This window comes from Tiliqua scincoides, chromosome 3 (genome assembly GCF_035046505.1).
Source record: "Tiliqua scincoides isolate rTilSci1 chromosome 3, rTilSci1.hap2, whole genome shotgun sequence".
NCBI classification, from domain to species: domain Eukaryota; kingdom Metazoa; phylum Chordata; class Lepidosauria; order Squamata; family Scincidae; genus Tiliqua; species Tiliqua scincoides.
This window is the reverse complement of record NC_089823.1, coordinates 75,739,924-75,767,535: the sequence shown is the minus strand read 5'-3', so window position 1 is coordinate 75,767,535 and position 27,612 is coordinate 75,739,924. Positions and strand designations below refer to the sequence as shown.

The 27,612-nt window shown below is 41.9% G+C and overlaps 1 protein-coding gene and 1 pseudogene across 3 annotated transcripts; one reads left to right on the top strand and one right to left on the bottom strand.

The window, feature by feature from the left end:
- Nucleotides 1-564: 564 nt before the first annotated feature.
- KLHL15 (kelch like family member 15) lies at nt 565-27,133 on the bottom strand. Of its 3 annotated transcripts, XM_066622065.1 has the most exons (4): nt 26,771-27,133; nt 24,329-24,402; nt 11,456-12,167; nt 565-1,700 (listed from the first exon to the last, which is right to left on the bottom strand). In XM_066622065.1, the coding sequence occupies exons 3-4, from the start codon at nt 12,158-12,160 to the stop codon at nt 591-593; spliced, it is 1,815 nt and encodes a 604-aa protein (XP_066478162.1). In that variant the 5' UTR covers nt 12,161-12,167; nt 24,329-24,402; nt 26,771-27,133; the 3' UTR covers nt 565-590. The 3 variants fall into 3 exon arrangements, with proteins under 3 accessions (XP_066478162.1, XP_066478163.1, XP_066478164.1); XM_066622066.1 differs by lacking the exon at nt 24,329-24,402; XM_066622067.1 differs by lacking the exons at nt 24,329-24,402; nt 26,771-27,133 and adding an exon at nt 15,523-15,611.
- On the top strand, nt 20,007-20,123 carry LOC136646145 (5S ribosomal RNA; annotated as a pseudogene).
- Nucleotides 27,134-27,612: the final 479 nt, after the last annotated feature.

Genomic DNA, 27,612 nt, shown 5'->3' with positions numbered 1-27,612 from the left:
CAGACTTAGTGGAACTACACAAAATGAAGGGGAACGTCATGCAAAAATGAAAAACAGAAAACCATTTGAAGCTGTTGGTGTTAAAAATGAGAGGAGTCAAACCTGATCAGGAGTGTGGGCTTGTCGGTGGAGTAATATTGAAACAAACAAAGAAACAAAGTGAAAGGCCCCTTTCACTGCTACATTAGAAGTCAAGTTCTCCTGGTAAGGCTGCTAAATTTTATTCTGACACAGTTTTTAAAAGTTAAAATGCACAATATAGATGCTTTTGATCCACCTTGCAAATATATTCCCATGTGTTGTCCTTGCTCGCAAAGCATGAACATTATATGGGTTTAACACACAAATAGAAGAACAGATTTCATTTTATCCCTCTCTCAAAACTTACAGTAATAGCATGTAAAAATAAAAACAATCGGTACAGTACGAAACCACAGTTATTGGCATTCCTATTAAACTTGGTAGATGCATTCCCTGTACACTTTTTTTCTATTAATTCAAGTGGTGTATTACTAGAACTCTGTCTTCAGTGGAGTTAAATCTGTATTCCCTCTCTTCCCATCCCATCAAGTTATAGTTTGTAGAATGCTTTAGCTGCAACGTCTAACGTGCTCCAGTACATATTCAGGAAAATGTAGGCTACAAACTTGTAAGCCATCTAGCTTGCAGGGCATTCTTGGGTATTCATCTTCTTTCCATTTATTATCTTCAGGATCAAAAGTGAGGATTGAATCACTGTAGTGACCATTGTAACAAAGGCCTCCAAGAACCATTATCTGTTTGTCCAACACAGCTACACCATGGCCACTTCTACCAATTGGCATAGAAGCCAAAATAGTCCATTGGTCAGTATCTGGGTCATAAACTTCTGTAGAAGGACACCCTTGAGATTCAAAAGAAGCCCTCAGAATTACACAGACACCTCCAAAAACATAAAGCTTACCATTATAAGAAATCATCTTGTGAAAACATCTTGCATAATTCATTTTGCATTTGTTTTCCCAACAGTTAGTGACCACTTGAGTCCTTCTTGTTCGCTGTTCAACAGTCCCTTCTTTACTAGGGTCAAACACACACACCTGCTTAGATGTGGATGAGGAGGTTATTCCACCAGTGATGTACAACTTGTTACCAAGAACAGTTCCTTCATGACCGTATTTATTGACTGGATAGGGGTCCACAAATTCCCACTTATCTTCTGTGATATCGTATCGTTCTGTTGAATAAAACGTCTCATCCCTTGTCCTTCCAGCCACAGCATAGATATATCTTCCAATAACACCAACAGCAAATTCTGAGCGTGGTACGGACATGTCTGCCATTCGCAACCAAGAGTTCTGCCTTGGATCATATCTGAACACTTTGGAGGAAGCATGAAATTCACCATCTGGCCCCAGCTCTTCCCCACCCAATAAGAATACAAAGTTATTAACTATAGCAAGGCAGTCTGGTCGTAAAGGTACTTGTGGGCCTTCTAGCTCCCACCAAACCCTTGGTTTGTGCAAAAGGAGAATTTTACTGTTTACCATGCTATGTCCTATCATTCCTCTAAATACAGCAGTCTGGGGTTTGGCAGAACGAATGCGATTTGATTTCATTTCCATTAAAGGCTGCTGGTGAACACTATGGAAGTAATTCATAGCTTGCTCCACCTCATGTCGCAATTGCCGGGAGTAACGATAAAATTCCGATGTTTTCACCTATGGACAGAGCAAAAGAAATGTCATATTGACCAAGGAAAAACAGTATGGAGGAGACATCTCCCTCAAAGAGTATTACCTAGTTTCACTCAATTAAATCTTGAAAAAGTTATGATCACATTACAGCAAAGATGGCTTCCTAGGCAAGATTCTGCAAGTCCAGTAAGGCCTATCAATTCCACCCCTCCACCCCCAAAGTCCCCATTACAATTACTTTCCCTGCTGATTTCAGTGGACATAACTATTGAAATCCATAAATTCTTATAACAAGGGCTCTGTTCACAGGTTTTGGCCTGAGATTGATTGCTATAACAAAACCTTTCAAAAACAAAATGAACTGCTTGGCAGAAAACTTTAACTAGACCAAAATTCTTTTCTATGGCAATGTTTTAATGTGTGAAACCAAAGTGTGAACAGTCTTCCAAGAAACTGCTATTCTCCTATAACTCTGACCAAAGAAGTTCCTACAGATAATCAGATTTGATTAGCTATTTCAAATAACTAGTTGCAGATCCTCTCATGTCACCAGCGGCTTTTGTTATTCTTGCCAGTCCATAACCACAATGTCATGTCCTTCGGTTGCCTCTGCCTCAACTGCTCTGATATCATCAGGAACCCAGAAAACCTTGGAATCTGTAGCCTTCTGCTTTGAAATCATTCTAAGACCTGTGACAACTTTTGTTAACAGTGAAGGGCTTTCAAAGTTTTATTTGAAAAGATCAGAACTGCACCAGAAAGGGACACATATCCATGCTGTTTATAAAATGCAAGATGGCCCTGATCCTGTTGGAGGATGACCATGATAGACCATGAAAGTGGAACTGTTCCCAGATGGCCCTGCACTAGTGCAAGTTGCTAGTTGCCACCTTTTATCATTGCATCCAGATGTTGCAATAATCAAAAATAGTTATATAGTGCAGTCATAGCCTGGTAAAACAAGACTAAGGGCGCAATCCTAACCGGCAGTTATGCCGGTATAGGTGGCCCTGGAGGGTTGCAAATGTGCTGTAAAGCACGTTTGCGCCTCCTTAGGCAGGAGCTGCGTCAGCGCATTCAGATGCACGGACAGAGACAGAAGCCTCAGCTGCAGCTTCCGCGCTGCCACTTGCGTCGGCACAAGCATGCCAACATAAGCAGCAAAGGTAGGCATGTGAGGTGTGGGAAGGGGGCCGGAGGGGGTGTTACTGGGCAGGGGAAGGCGGGCCCAGGGGCGCGCGCGCAGGGAGCCGGGGGCGGGGCTGGGACCTGGCAGTTTTGCCCAATCCCAATCCCCATGGCGAGGGGATGTGGCGCACCTCTGGAGGTGGCGCAGGTCCAAGGAGACCCATAGGGGCGTGCAGCCCTTACCCATGGGTAAGGGGAAAAGATTCCTCTTGCCTGTGGCTGAGCCACTGCTTGCTGCAATCCCGCATTGCTTGCCTGCTCCAGCGCAGGTTAGAATTGCGCCATAAACTGCTAATCCTTGCAGAGTTACAAGCGTTTGAGCCACATATGAATTTTAAAACCAAGTGCCTAAATCCTATATGGCACCTCTGTGTCTGTAGATAATACATCTCTATCAGCAATTACACATATCTTTGTAAATCAAACCATAAGTTTCAGTTCCTGAATTCCTTTTTTCTCCAACAATTTCAAATGAAATGCACATTCTGTTTCACTTTATTTTAAAATATGTTAACCAATTTGAGACTAGGAATCTAGTTGCATTTCTAGTATACTTTACAGTAAGAAAACTTGTTTCTCTGCAGTGTTTAGCCAAGACACTAACAGCATCCTCAATACATCCTTATGGTGAATAAGCCTCATGCCCCCCCCCCCCAAATAAAACCACTGGCAGGGGAGAGACTTCCTACTGCATTCCTAAAGTAAGTGCTTCTTGAGTTACAGAATCTTCATCTCACCGATAAAAGAAGAGAAGCATCCTATGTCAATAGGGACTTCCATTGAACATAAAAACTTGGGCTTACAATCTTTTGGCCTGGGACAATACATTTTGTTATCTATGTTTCACATTTATTCACATTATTATCTACTTTCACATTTATTCAGGGCTCTGCTGTTTTAACTGCTCAAATTAAGTTTGATATCAAACTTAAATATTTTGAGTTTAGTATTCACACACCTGATCACAGAAACAAGTAGAATTCTTCAATGTGTGTGTTTGAGAATAATGAATTCTAGTGATCAAGTTCATTATAACCTACATACTTTGAGTAGATTGTGACATAGAGTTGTTTCCTGGTACACTTGAAGGCAAGAAAAAAGTGGTGATTGGCAGAGTTACTGGCTGGCAATAGCACTTTAAGCACAGAAGCTACCACTGCCTGCATAGGTATGATGAAAAGCCACAACACTACCATCATGGAGGGCAAGACCCCCACCCTGAAACAGGTGAGCAAACATTTCTGAGGACACGTAAATTTTCTTTATCTACAGACAAGGCTGCATTCTCCCTTCCCCTCTGCAGGTGAGGGAAAGAAATTTGCTTCTTTCATTTTGGTTTAAAATAGGCAGATTTGTCATTGAACTCAGCAAAATTACCCTTTGTTCTAATTGCAGACTGTGAACAGGCCAGGATATCAAACCAGAATCATATCCTGGCTTGCTCAAACTATGGTTAAAACCATAATTTGATGGATAGAGACATAATGCTTATGGCTTATTTTAAAACTACAAACAGAATTTCATTCCTTGCACACAATGTGGGAAGTGTGCAAAACTGTGGCTAATGCTAATACCAAACCATGATTTAGCATTACATCTTAACCCACCCAAGAAGTTCCTTACATAACCTGCCCTATACCAATACACCCCACACATGAGTTTTAGCCAACACACAAGAACAAGTTCAAGAAGTAACCTGCTCTGAGTGTATAAATATTTTGCAAAGTACTCTCTTTACTGATATCAGTGAGACAAATGGCAGTGATGAATAACTCAGCCTTGAACTGGTCGATATGAATACTATTCTTTTTAAATTAAAAGCAACTCCCAAACATGGTTCCAGAACTTTTGCCCTGCTACCTACCAAAGTATCTGAAGTTTGGCTCATTTGTTTCAGTGTCCACTAAATCTGCATCACAATTTTGTTTCAGTCATCTCTACACAGCAACAGGCTGAGTAGGTTCCATGCATATTGCATCTCTCTAAGATAACTGAGTGGGCCTGGTGCAGATGTAGCACAGTCCAATCTAACCACACCTGGGAGATAAATAATGCCCACAGGGTCCTCTTCTCTTATATTAGCACTTTCCTTTGCTTTCCAATTTTGGAGCTCGCTATGCGATGCTTGGATCACCTACTGGGTTACATCCCACATGCGTTGGATGCAGGCTTTTCATCCTAGACAGCATCCATCATTCTGTGATGTGTGAAGTAAGGCAAGATCAATAGGGTCTGTGCATGTATCTCCTAACAGGTTGGGATTACTAAAAATTCCCATACAGGTGTAATGAATGCTGCCAGTTTACCCTGTAAATGAGAAAGGGAAATGAAACATAGAAAGTTGCTTCATAACAAGTAATATTATTGGTCCATCTAGCTCAATAGTATCTACACTAATTGGCAACTGGGCAGAATTTTTCTGTCTTCCTGGAGATGCAAGAGATTGAATGTGGAACTTTCTGCCTGCAAAGCTTATGCTCCACCATTAAGCTATAGTTATTCTCTGAATACCCATGCAAGGAAGAGAGAAAGAAGTGCATGAGTCTTCACGGTATTCTTGATCTAATCATAGTTGGAGGATCAAGCAATGTTACGTCTGCACTGAGTCAGAATCAGTTTTGGAGCCATCAGTCACCCACATTGGTGAATTCAGTCCCTCCCTCTCTCCCTAGTGATCAGTATTTTCAAAACTGGTTATAGTACTGGGATACAAGCATCTGTTATGGGGTACAAGCATAGGCTCAATGCATCCTGCATCACTTCACACAGCACTGAAGGTTGAATACTGTTTAGGATGAAAAACCTGCATTCAACTGTGCATGTGGGATATAACCCAAAAGGCAATCCAAGCATGAAATGCCTTCTAAGCATATTGTATTCTTTCTGGCACAGGCTGCCTATGCTACACATAGAAGATAGAATCTAAACAAAGGAGGAAATTTATAGTCCTATCCTAGGCATGTCTACTCAGAAAGTCTAGTTAAGTTCAGTGGGACCTACTACCAAGTAAAGGATTGCAGCACAAGAACCCCTTCTCTGCCCATACTGACTTCCAGAAACAGTGAGGGACCCGTCTTCACTTAGATGCCAAAGTGAGAGTATACCTAGACCTCTTAACACCTTTGGCACTAATTTAGTAATCCACTATGACACACTGGGACACGGCTTCTAAGTGCAGCATTTGACCCCCTCCCTTTATTCTGCCTTCACTTGGCAGTATCTGTGTTCCAAGATAAAATAGTTTCTGCCAAGGCAAACAATATTTTGGAGAACAAAAGGGTTAGAAGACATGGACAAAAGCTGCTAGAAATATGCGTAGAGGCAGTAGCCCAGTAGGTCACTAAAATAAGTAAGAACAGCCATGAAATAAGAGCACTATAAATGCTCTAAAACAAATGCTACATTGGTCTCTGGAAAATGGGATAGGATGGCCGGTACAGGCACAAAAGGGTTCTCTTCATTTATATTTGTGTCCAAAACACAGGTATCTTGGCATTATTTCACAGGTTAGTCTTCATCTTAATCAATGACAGAAATATCAATGGAAATGGAAAATAAAAGGTGAGACACATGAAACACAAATATCAATTTCTAACGCAACCAAGGCCAAGAAAAAAAGCAGAGTATTAGGGTTGAAAAAGCAAAATGTTTTTTAAAGAGAGATGTAAAATCAAATGTTTATAACCAATGACTACAGTACACAACAGTCAGTGTATAACCATTTATTTGATAAACTTCAAGAAATGTGGCATTAGGGGTATGTGATAGAAAATATATTTTCACTCTAGCTTTGTCTTTTAAGCTTTCTGTTACTTTACTCTATTAGCTCATAGCACAGAAGTCAGAAATGTATATTTAAAAGCAGTGTAACAAAAATACATGCTTGCCTTTGCAGATCTAGTTTTAAAAGAAGCACATCATTGAAGTTTCTTCCAATGCATATTTTTAAGCACATGGATTTAAGAATTTGCATTTTCTGTTCAAGTCTATAGATACTAAAAAGAAAAATGACAAACTGGTATGACAGCTTTACCAGACATAGTACTGTTACAGAATCTTACATAACCCTATCTTCCTAATTATAGTTATGTACTTGTGGCAGGTAAATTGCAAGTTTAGAATTATATTTAATTACAGAAAGAAACAGATGCTTTCAATTAACATCTGTTTAACACAGAGTTCTGTGTACAAAATAGCACAGGCTGCGCAAAGTCAGAGGAAAATATACAGCAGATACTCACCAATAAGTCGATCTCACAGATAAAACGAAGGCAGGTTTTGAGGCAAGAATCATAGAATTTTCTATGACCCTCGGATAAGTCGGGGTCATAAACTTGGGGTGTGTGTGTCTGATTATAATTTTGTCTGATTTTACCCTAGGCCAAATCCTGAAAAATAACCTACCAGTAATTGTTACCTAAGAACTGACAGTCTCTAATTTATTAAAAATATAGTAAAAGATCGTAAGATTCATTTTTATTCATAAACTTTTAAATTCTGGTCTTCACCTTTTTGTAAACACTATCAAAGAGTAACTGCACTGTAAACATGCTAATAGAACAGTGGTTCCCAACCTGGGGTTCATGTACCCCCAGGGGCACTCAACAGGACCTTTAGGGGTACTTGAAAGAGCATGGAGTAATGGCAGTGCTCCAGAATGCCTTGCAGGGCCAGCAAGGCAGGAAGGGATGTTGCTAGTTGACTGTGAAAGCCCCACCAATAGCTAATTTTTAGTGATCAGTTCATGTATGAACCAGTGATTGAAGACAGCACAGGAAAAAAACTAAAACATAAAAAAAGTGATCTATCACTCAGAATTTCTCAGGACACTTCTGATGCAAAACAGTGCAAAGGCAGAGTCTTCTGCTCTTAAGCCAGAAGCTCTACATATATAACTTAGAACACAACTGGGAGTGTGCAATTCAATTCACAGCAGAGATAAGCAACAGCAAATGGCTGTGACCAAGTGCAGCTGCACATATCTGAAACCCTATTTACTCAGAAGCAGACCCATTGCTTTCCCTGGGTGTTATTCCTAAGTAATGGTGCTCTGAATTGTAGTTTGTGAGACATTTGATGGGAGTGTTTCCACTTTCAGGGAAGGTGCATCCTGCAGCTGCAACAAGCCCACCCTCACCTGGTCTGAGGGCTGTTTCCTCCTCTTGATTTACAGCAGGATCAAGGCTGTCAGGGAGTTTCCTGGTCAGTTTCCCTGATTGCATGGCTTGTAAATAGGGGGCAGAGAAAGAGAGACACTGGGGAAGGGAGAAGGGGGGAAAAACAGTACAACAGAGTGAACGCTCATGGAGGGGGCTGGGGCTGAAGGGCAGAGAGAATCAGGCAGTGCAGGAGTGGGGGCAGGAGGGAGGCTGTGTGGGGGGCTCCCCTCCTCCCTCTTGCTCAGAAGAAGCAGATGCAGAGCTGTAAACACTGCATGAAGAAGCAGCCCTCCCGTTTCTTGCCCCATCTTCAAGCTACAATCTTTTCCTGTGAGTAAGCCCCATTGACAATAATGGAACTTACTTCTGAGTAGGCATGCACAGGCTTGGGCTCAAAGGCTGCCATCCTACGTGCACTTTCCTGGGAGTAAACCCCACTGACAACAGGCATGGGATGCATTCCAGGTTCCTGCTCCCCTTTCCTGTCCTTGTGAAGATGAGCAGGGGTGGAGGAGGAGGAAGTCAGAGCCAAGGAGACCAGGCTCAGGGAGCCTGATCAGGCAGGACTGCAATGCCCAGGAGCAGCAACAAGGCAGGTGAGCAGAGCAGCTCTGTCAGGCTCCCCACTCTAGGTGGGAAGGAGGGAGCAGCAGGCGAGCATGCACAGTTAGTGGCCCGTCACCCTCCCCAGCAGCACCACAGCTGCTCCGCAGTGTGTCTGAAACAGCCCTGACCCAGAGTGGCCCCGCAGATAAGGCGAAGGGTGAATTCAGGAGCTATCTGTTGGGACAAATTTATCACCCTATAGGCAAGTATCTATGGTAATTGAGAAGGTATTTGCCTTCTTGTGAGGGATTTAGGGGGGGGGGGAACTCAGCTTTGCCATACAGTAGGCCTTATTTAGTCAGGCTGCCAAGGGCCAACAAAAGCACACACTCCCAGCAGATACACACTTTTACAATTAAGTAGTCAGGGTTGTCAAAAAGATATTTTTGTGTAACACTGGAGAACAAGTTACACTTTATTAGAATGGGTTTTAATTTTTTTTTCCAGTCTTGTATCTATATCCTAATGCATTTGCATGGAAGCAACCCAACACTCTTACCTGAGTGAGAAGGTTTAGGGTGGGAAAGGAAGCAGGAGTCCTGGTCATTCAGATACTACCTCCCTTATAGATTGAGGGCTTACTGGGTTTAAAGAAACCCCAACAGCCCTTTCCCTTGGCCATCCATCTCTCACACAAGAAAATGGAGTTCACTTGTATCCCTATATAATTGTTTCCATGCTTCAATTTCTGAGCAACATAGTACACTGCTATGTTACTCTCTTACCTTGCCCTGTGTTACATCATTCCTTGCTTGTTTCCTACCACACCTTTCTACATTATCCTTCCTGCACCCACCTTGTGCCTGCCTTGCACCCTTCCCATTTAGACTTTCCTAGAATTATGTCCAACTCATGAAATATATCTAATCCAATACATACCTGGCTGACCTTCCTGACACAGGAATTTGGTTCCTGACTGACTCAAATCCCACCTCAAAGAACCTGTCCCAAAGACCTACATCCCTTCTAGCTGGCCTCCCTATGCTACAAATATTACCTTTAACTCAGTACACAACTACTACTGTTTCTCTGCTATTGGAGAAGCTCCAAGAGGAAAAGCATTATATTGCTTTCTCCCCTCAATGGGATGGGAGCTCAGCTTCTCCCATCTTTTCACAAGGTTCCAACAATACAAGCAAGAGAAGAATAAGTCCCCTTATGATCAGAGTTCTAACCATCTCCCTCTACAAGGAGAAGATGGACAGGGTGAGAAGATGCAGGGTGGGACCAAAATCACTGATAAGATTAGACCCTTCACATTCACTCCACGTTCTACTCACCTGTCATGAATATGTACAGTTTAGGCCAAGTAACATGTAAAGCCTGAACCAAGCTAAAACAGTAACACAGTAACACAGAAGTGGCTTGCAGTTCCTAGCTGCTAGGAATTTACAACTCAATGGAAGGTGATAATGTAGCACCTAGGCAGCCAGAAAGATGCCCATCAAAGATGGAATGCAGCTGTAGATCTCCAGGGGGGAGGGAAGAGCTGAGAGGGCTAGCATCCAGCCCCACTTCCGTAGAACAGGGTCTTTTGGTCTTTGTCTCTTGGTGAGATAGGTGAGATAGGTGCACATCCTGCCCCGCCAGGACCATGTGGCCTTATAGGTAACTGGCCCGAGGATTTACAAAAGAAGCTGACCCAGGTGAGAGTTAGAGAATAATAGAGTTAGCCAGTTAGCTTTGTTGCTTTATGCTGATATGTTTCCTAGAAGTTTTTATGCCTCTAGCATTTGCTGCCTTTTGTAACTTTTTGTAACCCTATGTACTTAATAAAGTAAAAATCCCTTTACTAAGTTGTTCATTGTCTGTTGGGGACAAAGGTTCAGAATCCTGCCTAGCCGTTCAGCAAGCTACCAAATCCTCATTGTGGACTAGTAACATGAGAACTGAGACTTTAAGTAAAGAAAGTGCTCAGTGCCTACAAGGGATATAGTTAAGCCTAGAGGGTCTCAGTGTCCCTGGACTGAGGCACTGGCACATACAGGGTGGTGGCAGTTCTACCGAACAGGGGTTCTTGAGGCTCTAGGGTTCAGGAATCAGGAACTCTGAGCACCCAAAACCCTGGGAGTGTAAGACAAGTATACGACATCACCTATGGGCAAGGTTGAACATGAATTAACAGCAGCTAGAAAAAAAGTGTCAGAACCACAGTAGAATCCACTTGCACTTCTCAAATATTTTGTCCATTTTAACTTCACATACAAGAGAACATTATGGTCTGATATACACAATTTTAAGAAATTATGATCTACATTTTCTATTGATGAAAGACTGCGGGGAAAATTAAAAGCACAGGGGAAAAATTAAAAATCTAGAAGTCAAATATGATCATTTTTCAGTATACTCATGCATTTATGACTTCTTTTTACAGCAGGAATTTTAAAGCCTTTACAGAGTGTGTTGGTGTTTTCTTTTAAAATGTAAAATCTGCACAACTATGCTACATTTACACACACACACACACACACACACACAGTCAGAGGATGAAACCCATTATTTCAAATTCACTGACTGAGCCACCACAGCCTGGTCAATTACCTTATCTGCACTTATTCATGAGGTTTTCCCTCATAACTGACAAATAGAAAAAGCTGCAAACCTACCTGTTTCCTGGCTGTAAATCCTGCTAGTCTGCATTTGGGGAATTTTTTTGTTTTAAAAGCTAGACAGTACTTGTTTCAGACACTGATGACTTCAATGTTCCATTTTCTAAAAATAGTGTCTTATTTTTCCTTCCTTCTAATTCTGGGAATGTTACCTATTAACAGCATGCTGCCCTAAATGCAATGATGAATTCTATCTATTGCTTTCAAATGCACCAACCTTTTCAAACACACTGGATGGTGTCATCAAACAAAACCTGATGTTCTGAATGATGGTGTCGGTATGCCTCCAGCGTCTTCTATCATGCCGCAGCCAAGCCTGAACAGACTCGTAGAGCTCTATTTCAGGGAACCTGCTCAGACGATCATTATCCAAGTAATTCATAAGCTTTTCAAAATTCAGATAGGATAAGAAGTCAGGTCTGGACATGAGTGGCACAAAGTTCTCTAACAAAAAGGAGTCTAGCTTTTCTCTGACTCCCTCGATGTTCACACCAAAGTCATCTAAGAGTCTCATAATTTCTGCACAATTTTCCAAACAAATTTTTGCTAAAAGAAAAGAGCAGCAAAACTTCACCACCTCAATAAGCTGGACATACATGGCAGCTTGCAGGATCTCATGAACAGTGCTCATACTCAGTTCAATGGTTCCATAGTACATGAATTGTAAAACATGGCTGAAACCTGTGGCAGTCAGACCTTTCAAGTGGATTTTGTCTTGATCTCGCTCCCTCATATCAGCAGTGAACATAATCCGGAAATAATCACTTTGGGTGGCAAGCAGTGCTTTATGTGCCTGAAATTGGTGATCCTCGATAACAAGAGTGACGTCAAGAAGCAAACCCTCTTCATATAGTGTTCTGAATCCAGCAGAGACGCTGGTATCATGGATGGAGGAACTAAATCCTTCCACGTCCCCTGCCATGAATCACCTGGGGAAAAAACATAAATAAAGGTTATAATTCCTAAACATTAATGAGCTGTAGAAAAACTTTAATAATTACATTTGTTTGACATATTCTGCAGTATGGCACTTTGCAAAACAGTGACTATTAAGAGAAATTTTGCTTCCAGAGGGAGGAGTAGGAGAGTGAATTGGGAGGTGATCTTTCAAAATTACTTACACTAATTCTTTTTTTAAGTAAACTTTTAAGCTGTTCTCTCCAAGCTTTCGTTTTCGTTCCAAGCTTTTGTTTTGTTTATATCCAAGCCATATGCTTTGGTTAATAACTCCTGTCACTATTTGTTTTGTGTTGTAACTTAATATTGACATGTTGAGTTTGCTGTGTTTCCAACACTTGTATGGAAGTGTATGCTTTGGTTAATAACTCCAAGTGTATGCTTTGGTTAATCTCCAAGTGTATGCTTTGGTTAATAACTCCTGTCACTATTTGTTTTGTGTTGTAACTTAATATTGACATGTTGAGTTTGCTGTGTTTCCAACACTTGTGTCTTAGAAAGGCTACTTACCTATCTCGGTTAAGCTGCCCTTTCTTGCATATTTGATTTGTAATTTTATGTACAACACTTGTTAAACTACATTTTTGTTTTTGCCTCATACTGTAATTGATTATTCTTTAGAAAATCTTTGTTACTTGTTATAGTATTTGTTATAGTATTATAACATTATAATACTATAGTTATAGTATACGGTAGATAAAGTACTGAACTTGAACTTGGGGAGACCTGGCACAGAAGACCAGTCACACAAAAACATTATTCCTTGCAAGTGGAAATGCTATTTTTTATTTGACTTTTTGTGCCACTGAAAGCAAAAGGATCCTGGAATGGAGTTAGCCCCATTTATGGAATTTATCTATAAGCTGAGGCAAGACAACTATAGCCCCACTGAAGTACACTGGGTTATATTAACAGATCATAGAGAGTATGCTATGGCACAGCCTTAAATTAGCTTCTCAGCAGTCCTCTCCTTTGCAAAACATTAGCATAGGGATTCAGTGCTTTCAATATCATTAAGGATTGAGAAATGTGCTTTCCTGTTTTATCTAAATGGCAGATTATACAGAATACAAGCCCTACAAATACTATAACAAGTAACAAAGATTTTCTAAAGAATAATCAATTACAGTATGAGGCAAAAACAAAAATGTAGTTTAACAAGTGTTGTACATAAAATTACAAATCAAATATGCAAGAAAGGGCAGCTTAACCGAGATAGGTAAGTAGCCTTTCCAAGACACAAGTGTTGGAAACACAGCAAACATGTCAATATTAAGTTACAACACAAAACAAATAGTGACAGGAGTTATTAACCAAAGCATACACCAAGTCTTTTCAAGACTGAAGTAAGAGAATCACTCAACACAGAACAAATAAGATCTCATTTGAACTGTTTTTAGTGCTGGACACTACAGCTCAGGAAGGATGTTGCTATGTTAGGGAGGATTCAGACAAGTGCCACAAAGATTAAGTGCCTGAAGTGTTAGCCCTATCATCAGCATGGGTTAGATTCAGCATCTGACTAAATCCCTTGCCAAATACCAATTAAGAAAACTAGTGACTTAATTCTCTCTCCCACTCAGCACCTAACACTAATCAAAATGTTATCACTGGGATTAGTAAGATTTACCACTAGGCAGGAAAGTTTTTTAGGGGGAAAAAAGACTTGGTTCTAAGAATCTCAATTTCAAAAGCATCTTATTGTAAACTAATTGGAACATATTGGAACATGGGAAAGATTGCAGCCACTCTTCTAGCCTACATCAAGTCAAATTTCTGAGTAGCTGTGTTTACTTCCTTGGCAAGTCACTTTCGGTCAATTCTTACACTGCTATATCTTTCTGTCACCTTCTGGCTTCTTTCCAAGGAGTCAACATTTCATCAAAGAAATGTACTTCGGCCAAATTAAGATCACCTGCCTAGATGGTTCAAAACTGTTCAAAACTGTTTCAAAGCAGAAGAATTGGTAAGGAGATCAAAAGAATGACATACTCCACCATCCAGGCCTTGTACCTTTGCTGTTCCTGGAAACCAGCATAACATGAATATAGGAACACTTTTCCACTGCTAATTGGGCAAAGAGGCAGCTTTAAAGTGGTGTTTTCTTATATTTAGCACTAGCTTTGTCTTGTTGTACCAGAAGTTAAGCAAGCAAGAGAGACCCTGATTAAATCTCACGATAAGGCATGTCTTAGATATTAAACAAGGAAGAACAAAAGAAGAAAGAACATTGTCTTACTCAAAACAAACAGAATGCAGGTATTAGGATCAGTTTTTTAAAACTTGCAAAAAATTAATATTGAATTTTCTCTAGTGACAGATTAGATTGAAAATATTTCAGTTGCCAACAGGGAGAGTGAGACTGGTTCACTAAACTCCTTTACTATTAATAATATGCTCAGTCTGGAGAGAATGGGTTTAGGAAAAGGGTCCACTGAATTGCAGTGGGCAGTGAATAGGCATACAGAATACACCTGAGCCTACACTATAGATGCCTAGGATACCTCTACTTCATAAGCACTTCAGCCTTACTAAAACTGAGACATAGTTTAAAGCAACATGCTGGTGCGGGTCACCTTACATCTGCAATAGCTCATACTGTTGTCTTTCCTCTACAATTCTGTTTGCAAAGGACTAGAATTTACACAGAGAACAGCTACTACCAAAAGCTCTACATCTCTCAACTAAATCCAGTATCTATATATCTATGCAGAGTCCCAGTGCATACCCTAAAATACATCCCCATAGTCATCCCTGTAATAGATACTAAAGACCACAGCAAAGTTCTCCCAAGCAGCAGATAAGCTTATACACAACCATATCACTACAGACTGTAGGAAAAGGCAAACAGGGCAGAAAAGCTCTCTCTCTCTCTCTTTAAATTCCCTATAGCAGGGGTGCTCACACTTTTTTGGCTCGAGAGCTACTTTGAAACCCAGCAAGGCCCGGAGATCTACCAGGGGGGAAGGAAGCGTCTGACAGACACTCCCTTTAATGTATGGAGCCCCTGCTGGAGTCTAGTCAGTTTGGTCAGTTTTGTTGCTGCATGCCTGAAGAGCAGCTAAAGTGTCAGTTTCAGTTTAGTGTCAGCTAAATATGTCAGTTTCGTCTAGTCACTAGACGAAACTGACATATTAATAGTTTGGAGAGACAGGGCTCAGCGATCTACACATTTTGCCTCACGATCTACTGGTAGATCGCGATCCACCTATTGAGCACCCCTGCCCTATAGTATATACTATAGGACTAGATTCAAAGTATCATGACAGTTAGTCCTTATAGATAGAAGTGTTTGGCTCTGGTGACTAAGATAGGATTACAACTTACTGAACACAGTGGGTTTACTTCTGAGTAAAATAAATTACAGTTTTCAAACATCTCTACTCATAGGAAGACACTTGATAGACTTGCCCTCCACAGATGTCAGTGGTGATCCTGCTTAATCCATTTCTGCCCAAAGTTGCATATACGCAACAGGGATCAAACGTGTACACCTGTGGACCAGGCAAAAAAGGGTTAAAGTTTATTGTGTGGTAAAGGTGAAGATAGATGTATGTTTGGTTCATTTAAAAAATTAGCAAGGAAGAAAATGAAGCAAGGCTTCCTCAGACCAATATCAACATATTTCAAGATCAGCTATTTCAAGATCATTTATTTGTTAAAATCCATGTTTCAATGAACAGTTAACTTCTCCTGTATTTTAAAAGTTAATTACTTAAAATAAGCAAACAAATAGGTATTTTCTACGCCAAAAAGATATCACCATGGCAAAGCTGCAAGCTGCAAAGATGCCCCTTGCAATTATGCTTGTAGTGTAGTCAGCTACAAGAGTGGACTAAGAACAACCAATAGAGGGAAAGTCTCACTCTTTGCCTCACAAAGATAACCACCTGTATACAGCCAAAGGCAGGGCTAGCCCTCCTGATGCCCAAGGCAGCATGCCAATTGCCGCTTCCCCTTATCCAAACCTCTGCTGCTCCCATTCTCTAATGCTGCAGTTCAGCACTCTCCTCTCCACACTTCTTCCTATCTGCCCCCTCTTTCTTTCTGATCCAGGAAGCAGAATAAGAAGAAGCTATAGCAGAGGCAAGTAGGCAATGGTCACTCCTCATCAATCTGCTGCCTGAAATGACTGCTTCAGTTGGCCTCATGAATGCGTCAGCCTAAACAAAGGGTTGACATTATGATTATGATTACACAACAAAGAAAGGTTTTAATTTTCTACAGAATCTTGGCACAGTGACCAGATGATCCGCATGCTCAGTAATATGTTCAGATTGCAGCTTACTGTGTTCTTTAATACACGCACACACTTTCAAAACACAAACTGAAGTCAGTAAATTGCAATATATGTTGACATAGTCATTTCAAAGCAACATCACAATCAACACACAATATGAAAAATATTAATTGGCTTGAAAACAGTAAACATGGCAAGAAAATTGCACATTTTAGGAACTCAGTGATCTGTTACTAAAGATAGAAGCATAAAGACTATCTCCAACCCTAACAATAAGTCAGGCTGTAGCAAAGTATTTTAAAGGACTATATAAAATTCTAGTTGTAATCATTTTGTCTAACACATCTCTCACATGCCTCCCACAGTTTCAGCAGTAGTCAGACTGTGTACTGTACTTTGAATGTAGCAAATTTCTAAGAAAACACTGGCAGATTGGCATAATTTTTCTTTTTTCCCCTCTTTCTGCAGTAAAAGAAAAATATTTGAGTTTGTCTTCCGTCTAAATGGAACTAAGAAGGCAGATAATGCTTGGCATTCTCCCCCCATCTGAAACACACTTCCACTCGAAAGTAATGACGTAATCTAGTATATATTCAGGGATGATTCTGTCAGAACTGTGGCTCTTAATGCATTCTGTTTGCCTAGCTCATACAATTTTCACTTCTACTATGAAAGAATGTCTATCCCTCCAGAGTAACTGACATCTAAATGCAGCAAGAGAAATGAGATCTTCTGGAAGAAAAATGAGAAAAAATAAGCACTTATGAACTTTTCCCACATTCTATATGCATTACACACAGCAGCAAACAAAAGATGTTTTGCACACTTAAAGGGGAGCCTATCTACATGCTACATCCCTTATTACTGAAATAACACTTCTACTATCTGGCTTCTCTGCCTGGGGCTATTAACTAGTAGGCTTGTGTCCTTTATCGCTCCATGCAGAGACGGTCTGCGGTGGATTGGGGAGTGCAGTGTTCTTCCTTAAGTAATCAAAACAGACCGCTGCTAAATTAGACCTAGCAGTTATAGAGTTTGGTTAAATTGACAACTTCGAATCCAGTCAATTTCTACCACACAGTGTCCACAGCAACAGCATAATCTTCACCCAGTGCCAAGAGATTCATGTGATAAGCAGGGGCTCATGACATGTAGCACATGTGAGAGACAGAGCCCAATCCTATCCAATTTTCCAGGGCCAGTGCAACCATGTCAATGGAGCATGTGCTGCATCCTTTGGTGGGGGTGCAGTCAAAAAAGCCTCCTCAATGTTAGGAAACATTTGTACCCCTATTTCTGGATTGTATTGCGGCTGCACTGATGCTGGAAAGTTGGATAGGATTGGGCCTACAGCCAATAATTTTTCAGCAATCGCTGCATGTGACCTATAACAGCTAGATTTGCTCTGCAATTCAGAGCCAAGACATGACAAGAGTTGAAAGAACTCCACTTTTAAAAATTGCTCATTTATAATAAGAAAAAACTCTTCATGTTTATTTTCCTAAAGCATACAGCCAGACTACAAATTATAGCAAACAAAGACAAAGCAAGATTTTCCCTAACTTGAAAGAAAATATTCCTTCAATTCTCCTATTCAAGTGTCCACTCAGATCTATATTAGCACTGCCAAATTTTACAAGCGTTTCTCAACTCATGCCTAGCTCATGGGAAACTCATGCCTGTTTTCCATAAACAGAAGCTCAAATATGCCTCACGCACATATGATAGTAAACAAACTATCATAGTAAGAACATACACATTACCCTGTATGAGGCTAAATGCAAACATCAGGTGGGTGAATCCCTTTGGGTAGTAATTTAGGCACAGATTACAACTGTAGAATATACTGAAAACAAAGTTTTTCATACTCAAGTTCTTTCAATGCCCTGCTCTTTCTGACATAACCCACTGTCTCAATTTGAAATAAAACCCCTTATAAAAAACCCCTAAACTCCTACTACAATTCCTAACATTCATTTTCCAGAAGTCTACAGTATTTGGAGATTTTCCTTTCTACAGAGAATACTTTCTCATTAATAATGTCTGAATTATCTTTACCTACATAATCACAAAGCACACAATAGTTTCACTACTTGTTTGCTGAAAATAAATGAATACTTATATCCCTTGGGTGCACATGCCAATGGTGGTTTTCCAACCCTAGTGGAAGCTGGAGTTTCTGCTGTAGTCTGAAATCAACCAGAGATAATAACAAACGAAGCTGTAGGGTAAACCTACTCACACGTCACAACTGTAAAAAGAAAGAGTTAACACTATTAGAAAGAAAATGTACTACAATGCTTAACGTTGCCCAAAGCTATTTTACATGTTTCCTAGAATAATTTTGCACTCCATTTTTAGTCACACTGTACTACTACATTGTGTATTACTTTTAGTGTTTTGGAGCAATGAGGGACAGATGAGAACACATCTATCAATATATTAAGAGGAAATCGTGCATGCACACCCACAAAGTGTGAGCCTACCTTAAATAGTTCAATTCTGGATGCAGATGCACATGAAGGGCATAATTTTAAAGCTCTTTCATTAAAAAAAAGTTGGTTGATTGTTACACTATTCACTATGTGAAAAATTATAATTTCAGGTAAAAGGCAAGGGAAATGTTCATTTAAGCACAATGGCACAATCCAATAATTTCTAGAAAATACAAGCTTTGTATTCTGCCCCCTTTCCAACAGAAAACCAACAACTCCAACAGTCCAATACTTGTGACTTACAATGTGCTGGAGTGCTGGTTGCTGTTTAGAGAGTTTTATGTTCATTTTGGGGATGGGAGGTGAGGGAGTGAAAAAAATTTCCCCCCCATTTTTCTTGTCACATTTTCAGATTTGACTAGTGATCAGTGTGTATCAAACTATGCATGTACCAAATTTCAGCTTACATCTGGAAGGAAATTACTTTAAACAATTCTGACAACCTTGTGAATCAGAGGCCAAAGTTTCTCTACGAGTTTGTCTGCCACCTTCACTATTCTGCCTGTGCTCAGCTCCACGTGCCAAAGTAGTTTTCTAAGGACACATACGAAGAGCACTAGTCTGTTTGACATTGCCAGGGAAAACAAAAGCACTCTGCTGATCTACGTGAGTGAGGGAAGAGAAGAAGGGGACAGCATCCTATACCAGTGTTTCTCAAACTGTGGGTCAGGACCCATTAAGTGGGTCGTGAGCCAATTTCAGATGGGTCCCCATTCATTTCAATATTTTATTTTTAATATATTAGACTTGATGCTACCATGGTATGTGAAATGTTTGGGGATGGTTTGCAGAAATGTTACAGACCTGTACTTTTAACAAGCTACTATGTATATTCTTTTTAGTAAATAGGACTTACTCTTGGTTAAGTGTGGGTAGGATTGCAGTCTAGGATTGTTAAAAATTTTCCTGCCTGATGGTCATAACATCACTTCTGGTGGGTCCTGACAGATTCTCATTCTAAAAAGTGGACCGGTGCTAAATGTGTGAGAACCACTATCCTAGACTGATAACTTCACTCTCTCATTTCTGCATGCAAGCACACATAACCTACTCTGAATAGCATGCACTTGTGAATTTCTAGCAACTGTTACCCTGCACATGTCTGATCTCGTCTGATCTCAGAAGCTAAGCAGGGTCAGGCCTGGTTAGTACTTGGATGGGAGACTGCCTGGGAATACCAGGTGCTGTAGGCTTATGCCATAGTCTTTCAAGACTGAAGGTTGCCAAACATCTAGGATAAAAAATAGACAGGTGATTTATTCTAAAAGGCCTTGTTGGAATAAATGTGGGGTAGAGGAAAACAAAAGATAGTCAAATTATATGCCTGAGATCAGAGGCAAAGTTATACTTCAGCACTTGGGAGAACCGAGGTCTGTACAATTACTAATTCTGTAAACTAAACTAAACTTTTGCTGAAACAGATGGATAACACTTGTCCTGACAATCATTGATGGCTCTGCCTTAGTAAGTAAGATCAACATGGCTGATTTTCCTCCACTCATACACTGGATCAAACCACAACAGTAAAGTGAAGTGATATCTTGCAGGAAGTAAAAGTGTGAATAGAACAATGCAAGATAAAACAAGGCATAGGCATCCTCATCAGGACAGTTGACCACTAACTAGTACAGCCTCTTAAGCTGATGGAAAAAGAGTGATGTTTTTGTCCTTGTAGAGATACTCTCAAAACATAGCTAACCAACAGCTCCTGATAAGTATATACGGAGACCTAGCCATATAATGTTGATATATAATGTTGTTCCATAAAAGAGGACCAACACAGTGTAAACAGGTAGGCTGAAGAGTAATACAGTACTCCACCCAAGATGCTGCTGCCCGATAGCTGCTCAAGAATTCTAATTAGAATTGTTGATTCTTCTGTTGTTGATACAGTAGTAGGGCAGGAGGTCTGGTCTAGAGGGTAGAGCCTCCATTTGCCTGAAGATTAACATCCACAAGGTCGGCAGTTCGAGGCCACCGGCACCGTGCGACCTTGGAGCAGCTGACAAGCTGCAGCTGAGCTGTTCCATCTGCTCGGAGCGTGGGAGGATGGAGGCCAGAATGTTAAACCAGATCGGAGCGTAACATCTTGAATGTGGTGGTTCTTGAAAGAGAGAACCTTCTTTCAATTTGTAAAAATCCCTGCGTGGATTTAATAAAGCCTGCCTGTGTAAACCGCCTTGAATAAAGTCTTGAATAAAGACCAAGAAAGGCGGTATATAAATACTGTATATTATTATTATTATTATTATTATATACAGTAAAGAACTTTACATGAATAGCTGCTTATGATTTGCCATAAAACTTGGCGAGAAAAATAGTCACTTTAGTTACTTTTTTGCTGGGAAAGGCAAGGTGGGACATTTGATTAGTTCTCCCAGACTTCAGACAATTTAACTCATTCTCAATAGCCAAATGGCTGGTAACTCAAGCAATTTCACATATGTTATCACAGTGATACACTGTACCCACACTTGCCCACAACAGCAACTGCACATATACATTTCCTCTTTGTTCATTACATCAGTCAAACACTTTCCAGTGATAACAGGAGGGCAGGAGGTCTGGTCTAGAGGGTAGAGCCTCCATTTGCCTGAAGATTAACATCCACAAGGTCGCCAGTTCGAGGCCACTGGCACCGTGCGACCTTGAAGCAGCTGACAAGCTGCAGCTGAGCTGTTCCATCTGCTCGGAGCGTGGGAGGATGGAGGCCAGAATGTTAAACCAGATCGGAGTGTAACACCTTGAATGTAGTGGTTCTTGAAAGAAAGAACTTTCTTTCAATTTGTAAAAATCCCTGCGTGGATTTAATAAGCCTGCCTATGTAAACCGCCTTGAATAAAGTCTTGAATAAAGACCAAGAAAGGCGGTATATAAATACTGTATATTATTATATTATAACAGGTGGCTTACAACAGCATATCTCTACCACATTGTTCAGTAACAGTTTGTGAAAACAGTTACTACTGAACAGATACTTTTACCTCTATTAGCATGGGGTTGAAATTGAAGTTAATACGGTGTGGAAGTTACACTGGATTACTCTTCCACAAGTTCAGAATTATTGCGTATAATTGATTCACTGTTGACCCAACACAGCCTATTTTGGAAATTGTTCCTTTCAGAAAAATGAACTGCAATGCATACATATGCACTAGTGTTCGTGTTGCTGATTAAGGGCCCAATCCTATCCAACTTTCCAGCAACAGTTCAGCCGCAATGCAGCCCCTGGTAAGGGAACAAACATTCCCTTCCCTTGAGGAGGCCTCCATGACTGCCCCCCCCCCACTGCAGGATGCAGCCAGCACACACCACATTGGCACAGCTGCATCGGTGCTGGCAAGTTGGACAGGATTGGGCCCTAACTTATTATGAAAAATTGCATATTCTACTAAAGTTTATTATGATTAGCACTGACATTACATTAGAATTATTCATTTTATTCCTTTTTGCCATTTTTATAAAAATTATCCAAAGCAACCCTTTCGGAAAATAACTGCCATTGCCAAACAAGGCTAAATTTTTATCAGTTCGTATTCTATTTTGATAGGTAAAAAAATGCATTTAAACAAATTTTCATCCTTCTCCTATAAGTAATTCTTGTCCAACATAACCTTCAACAACTATATCATAATCAGTTTTCATAATCACATATATCAGGAAATAGCCATAGCTATAAACACTACAATTAACCCTAGCAATATTTAACTAGAAAAGAAATGAATATTCAGAAATAAGACATTAAGTCAATTAAGACATCACTGCAATCTACATTTAATCAGTTAATACAGTGTTACTCAAAATGTGGCTCAGGACTCACCAGTGGGTCACAATCTGATTTTTGGTGGGACCTGAAACTGACAAGGTAATAGCTGACAAGAATGTATTGAGCCCTAAGAAAAGTGAAACTGAACCACATGTGCACATTTACACATGAGTAGGTAACTGTGCCTCAGTTCACTTCAAGGGGCAGGTCAAGAGGAACACAACACCATCAGAATGGTCCCAATCCAATGAACACAGGCCCCAAAACATATTCAAGAAGGAAGTCCCCACTCCAAGCTGATAAGGAAAAATGTATTGAGCTCTATGGAAAGTGAAACCAAGTCACACATGCACTCCTGAGTAAGTAAGTGTGCCTTGGCTCCTAAGGAAGGTCAGGTGAAGGAGAATGCAAGGCCACCAGAATGGTCCCAATCTGATGAATGTGGAGCTCAACAAATGCTCCAGAAGGTGGTTCCCCCCCCCCCCATAGTTAAAAGAATAAAAACATAGACTTGAGCGGCTGGTAAAGTGAAACTTTTTTAAAGTCTCATAACACTAAGTGGGACCTGACAGAGTGTCACTTTAAAAAGTGGGTCCCAGTGCTAAAAAGTTTGGGAACCATCGAGTTACTACTAACTAAAGACAGTGCCATTCTGAACTGCCAAAGAAATTGCTGTGCATAAGTTATTCATTCAACTCATCATAAACATTTGTTTCATAATTCAATTACTCTTCCATAGCTATACCTTTTTAATGCAACGTCTTCTTTTAAGTAATAATTACCTATTTTAGTGTGTAATTGCATAATTTGGCTAGGCAAATTATACAGTAAACAGAACACCGTATTTGGTCCTATAAGAACCAGGGTTAAATTCCTACAAAGCCTCCAGTAGAAGAAGCATAAACTTCAGAAGCACTCTGAAGTGTTCAGAAACACTCAGGCTTATGCAAGTCCAGCCTTGTTATACATGGATTTTTTATACATGGATTTGACTCAACACGAATGGCCCCTGCAAATGAGAAGGAATGTGCTGATCCCTGGAGAAGGGGGAAAATGCATCCCTTTAAAATCAGTTTTAAAAAATGGAACAGTCCCCCAACAATAGCCTTGTTAATGAGAGAGAAAGGGCAGCTGGCTGACAATCCACCAATCCTTCTCTCTCCAGGCGACCTGACCCTCCCTTCCCCCTGAGCACGTGAAAGAAAGGTGATCACTTTGCACTGGTGAAGGCAGGGACCTAGTGAAGTGCCTTTGTAAGCACTTGGAGGAGGACTGATTGATGGATTGTCTTCTTAATGACTCTTATCTTACATCACAAAGGTCAGCAAGGCTGTTTTTAAATCACTGGAGCAAAGAAACTTTGTTTTTTAAATTGATTTGCTATAGTGCCATCCATGTTTTTTTTTGTTTTTTGCCATCCATTTGAGTGCTTGGAAAGAACCTATGCAAATAATGAGACTCAACCTGTAGTTTCAACCTTACAAGCCATATTGTACAAATGTGTTTATATTTTGCAGCACTATTACACCGTTTTCCTGACAATATTGTTATTAGGGTTCCAACATTTTAGGGTCCAGTCCTATCCAACTTTCCAGCATTGATGCAGCTGCACGGTAATAAATATTTCCTTACCTTGAGGAGGCCTCCATGACTGTTCCCCCACTGCAGGATGCAGTGCATGCCCTGTTGGCACAGCTGCAACGGCGCTGGAAAGTTGGAAATATTAACAGTATTTCACATAAGTACCTGCTGTTTATGTAAGTATCAATCTAGAACAGGGGTCTCTAAACATTTCAGCCGAAGGGCCTCATCAAATATCTGGCACGGTGTCGAAGGCCAGAAAAAGAAATTAAGTATAAAATTTAAATAAATACATTAGAGATGGAACTTGAATGAATGAATGAATGAATGAATGAATGAATGGGCTGAAATGTCCAGGATTTCTCCAAGCACCAACATAGCCCAAGAAATAAAGCACACACACTTAAATGGACTCCTATTCCCCCAACCCACAAACACAACTCTGGTTGTGTTGGTCAGCTGGGCCAGAGGCTCTCGGGGATCAGAGGCTAGCCGCGGGCCAGATAAGGGCATTTTGTGGGCCGCATCTGGCCCCCGGGCCAGGGTTTGGAGACCCCTGAACTAGAAGACACATTACTCCTCTCTCAGATGAGGAAATGCCTATTCCGAGATGATGCACACATGGACCGTGCACAGCATATCAATCTACAAACAAAAATCAAATGCTTCCCCCGCCTTCAAAACTCTCAGGATTGTTTCAAATTATACAATAGCCCTTATTTATATTTTACAAAAAACTGAAACCGAAAAGATAACAGTATGTTTTATAGATTATACAACCTACTGGAAATCCGCAAAGTCTCAACTATGTCAAGTTTCCCAACATGACGGCAATTTTCTGCACACAAAAGGGCCTGCACACTACTGATGTCAATGTGCCTAGGGTTGGACAAGACCACTAGAGCAGAACGTTCTCAGAGATTATATAGTATTATTATTGGTAAAGAGTAAAACACTTGGGGCAACTAAACTAGAAACGCTTGGTCCAAATGGGGAGTAAAATTGAAGCACAGATGCATGGAAAGGAAGTCTAACGAATGTCTCTGTCATGTACATTTTATGTATGGTGTGTTCCTGGAACCATCACTAGCTTCATTTTAAAATAAAAACACTTAAATGTTCTGGTCTGCAAGTACTGAGGATACACACCTTACTAAAAATCTATTCTCCACTCAGTTCATAACAGGCAGTTTTTCCCCCTAAAAAGTCATAAAGACAGCTTCACCATACTGCCCCTTAGGAAGGCACCTTAGACCGAAAAATGCTTAGCTGACAAGTCCAGAGGCATTACACAACTTCCCCAACTAGTTAAAGAAATAGTACCTCAAGGAACACCAAATGGAGTTGTTAGCTACCGTGAAATATGTGAACCAATAGCCAGAATTGCATTTACTTTACCAGAAGCATCAGCCAAGATGGTTCTCTTCTCTAGAAATATAGTAGTCTACCTTCAAAACTAGGGAAGGGGGGAGGGGAGGAAAGGGGCTCAGCTTATGCATCTTGTGGCTGTAGACCAGGGATTTTCAACCAGTGAGCCATGGCTCACTGGCGTGCCATGAATGGTCTACAGGTGTGCTGTGGGAGTTTGGGGAGGGTCATTTATTAGTAGAGCCACTGGGGGATGTGAGCCCCCCCCCATCAACAGCATGCTATGCCTTGTCAACTGTCAAAAAACAGATGGTGTGCCTTGCCAGTTTTAGTGCCTTGTCAGGGACCAATCCTATGCAACTTTCCAGCACCAGTGCAACTGAAATGCAGCTCCAAGGTAAGGAAACAAATGTTCCTATACCTTGAGGAGGCCTCTGTGACTGCCTCCCCACCACAGGATGCAGTGCACACCCCACTGGCATGGCTACACCAGTCCTGGAAGATTGGATTGGATTGGGCCCTCAGTGTGCAGTGAGATGACAGATCCATGGATTGTGCAACTGGTGTATCACAGATGGTTTGCAGGTGTGCCACGGGACTTTGGGGAGGGTCATTTATCAGTAGGGCAATTGGGGGATGTGAACTCCCCCTACGTGCAGCATGAAGTACCTTGTCAATGATGGTGTGCCTTGTCAGTTTTTGTGCTTGTCAGTGTGCCCTGAGAGGACAAAGGTTGAAAATCACTGCTGGAGACACAGCAGAGGAGAAGGCAAGGGAAAAGGGGTCTTTGGCAGGGGTGTGGGGAGGCAGGTGAGGCAGTGCCCCCCCAGGGGGGTCCTTTGAAAAGCACCAGCACCCTGTGAGGTAGCCAAGCACCCACAACCCATGCGCTCTGCACTCCCTCCCTCCTTGCTCTGCAAGTGGGTTGTGGGTGCTTGGGTGCCTCACAGGGCACAGGCGCTTTTCAAAGGACCCCCCTGGGGAGGCACTGCCTCACCTGCCTCCCCACCCGCCCCACACCCCTGATCTTTGAAGTGGGGGGCTCAAGCCAAGCGGGCATGGCAGGGCAAGGGAGGACACAGAGACAGAAAGGGGGCACACGGTAGGCCCTCCAGCCTCACCTACCTCTCAGCAGCACTGAAGACACCGCTCTCCCGGCTGACCCTGCGGAAAGGGGGGTCTCTGGGCGACATAAAGGCGGAGAGGAAGCGCCTCACAGAGGGACTGGAGTGGGGACTGCCGAGGTCCGGGGCTCGCTCCTCTCTCGCGCGCGAGGCCTCTCTCGGCGAGGCGGCGTTGGCCGGCCCGGGCCCGGCCCGGCGGCGCTGCCGGCTCTCCCGTGCCGCTCACAGCTGTTTACCTTCTTCGCCGCCTGGCGCAGGCACGGTCGCCATCTTCGCCCCACGGCAGCACCCCGACACTGCCCGTCACTTCCGCCACCTGCGGGGAAGGCAGAGGCACGCGCGGAGAAGGAGCCTCCATGCGGGCGGCCGGGTGGGCGCCGGCGCCGCCGCCGCTGCTGCTGCTGCTGCTGCCTCCTCCTCCTCCTCCTCCTGCCCACCTCGGCCGCCCCGGCCGCCCCATTCGCGGCAGCTGCCGGCGTCTCGTGCCGTGCACAACACAATGAACCGCTACCGCCACTTTCCCCGCCCGCCCCTTAAGACTTCCCACATTCCCTCTTCCCCGCCCACGCTGGCTGACAACACCTGCCTCCCCCCCCCGCCATTCAGCAGGCCTCCCCGCCCAGGCATGTCTACTCAGGAGTAAGCCCCATACTAGTCAACGGGGCTTACTCCCAGGAAAGTGTGGCCAGGATTGCAACCTCAGAACCCAATCCTGTGCATGTCTACTCAGAAGTAAGCCCCATACTAGTCAACGGGGCTTACTCCCAGGAAAGTGTGGCCAGGATTGTGGCCCAAGCAAATTACAGCCGGCAAGGAGATGCCTGCTGTTTCTTCGTGGAGTGA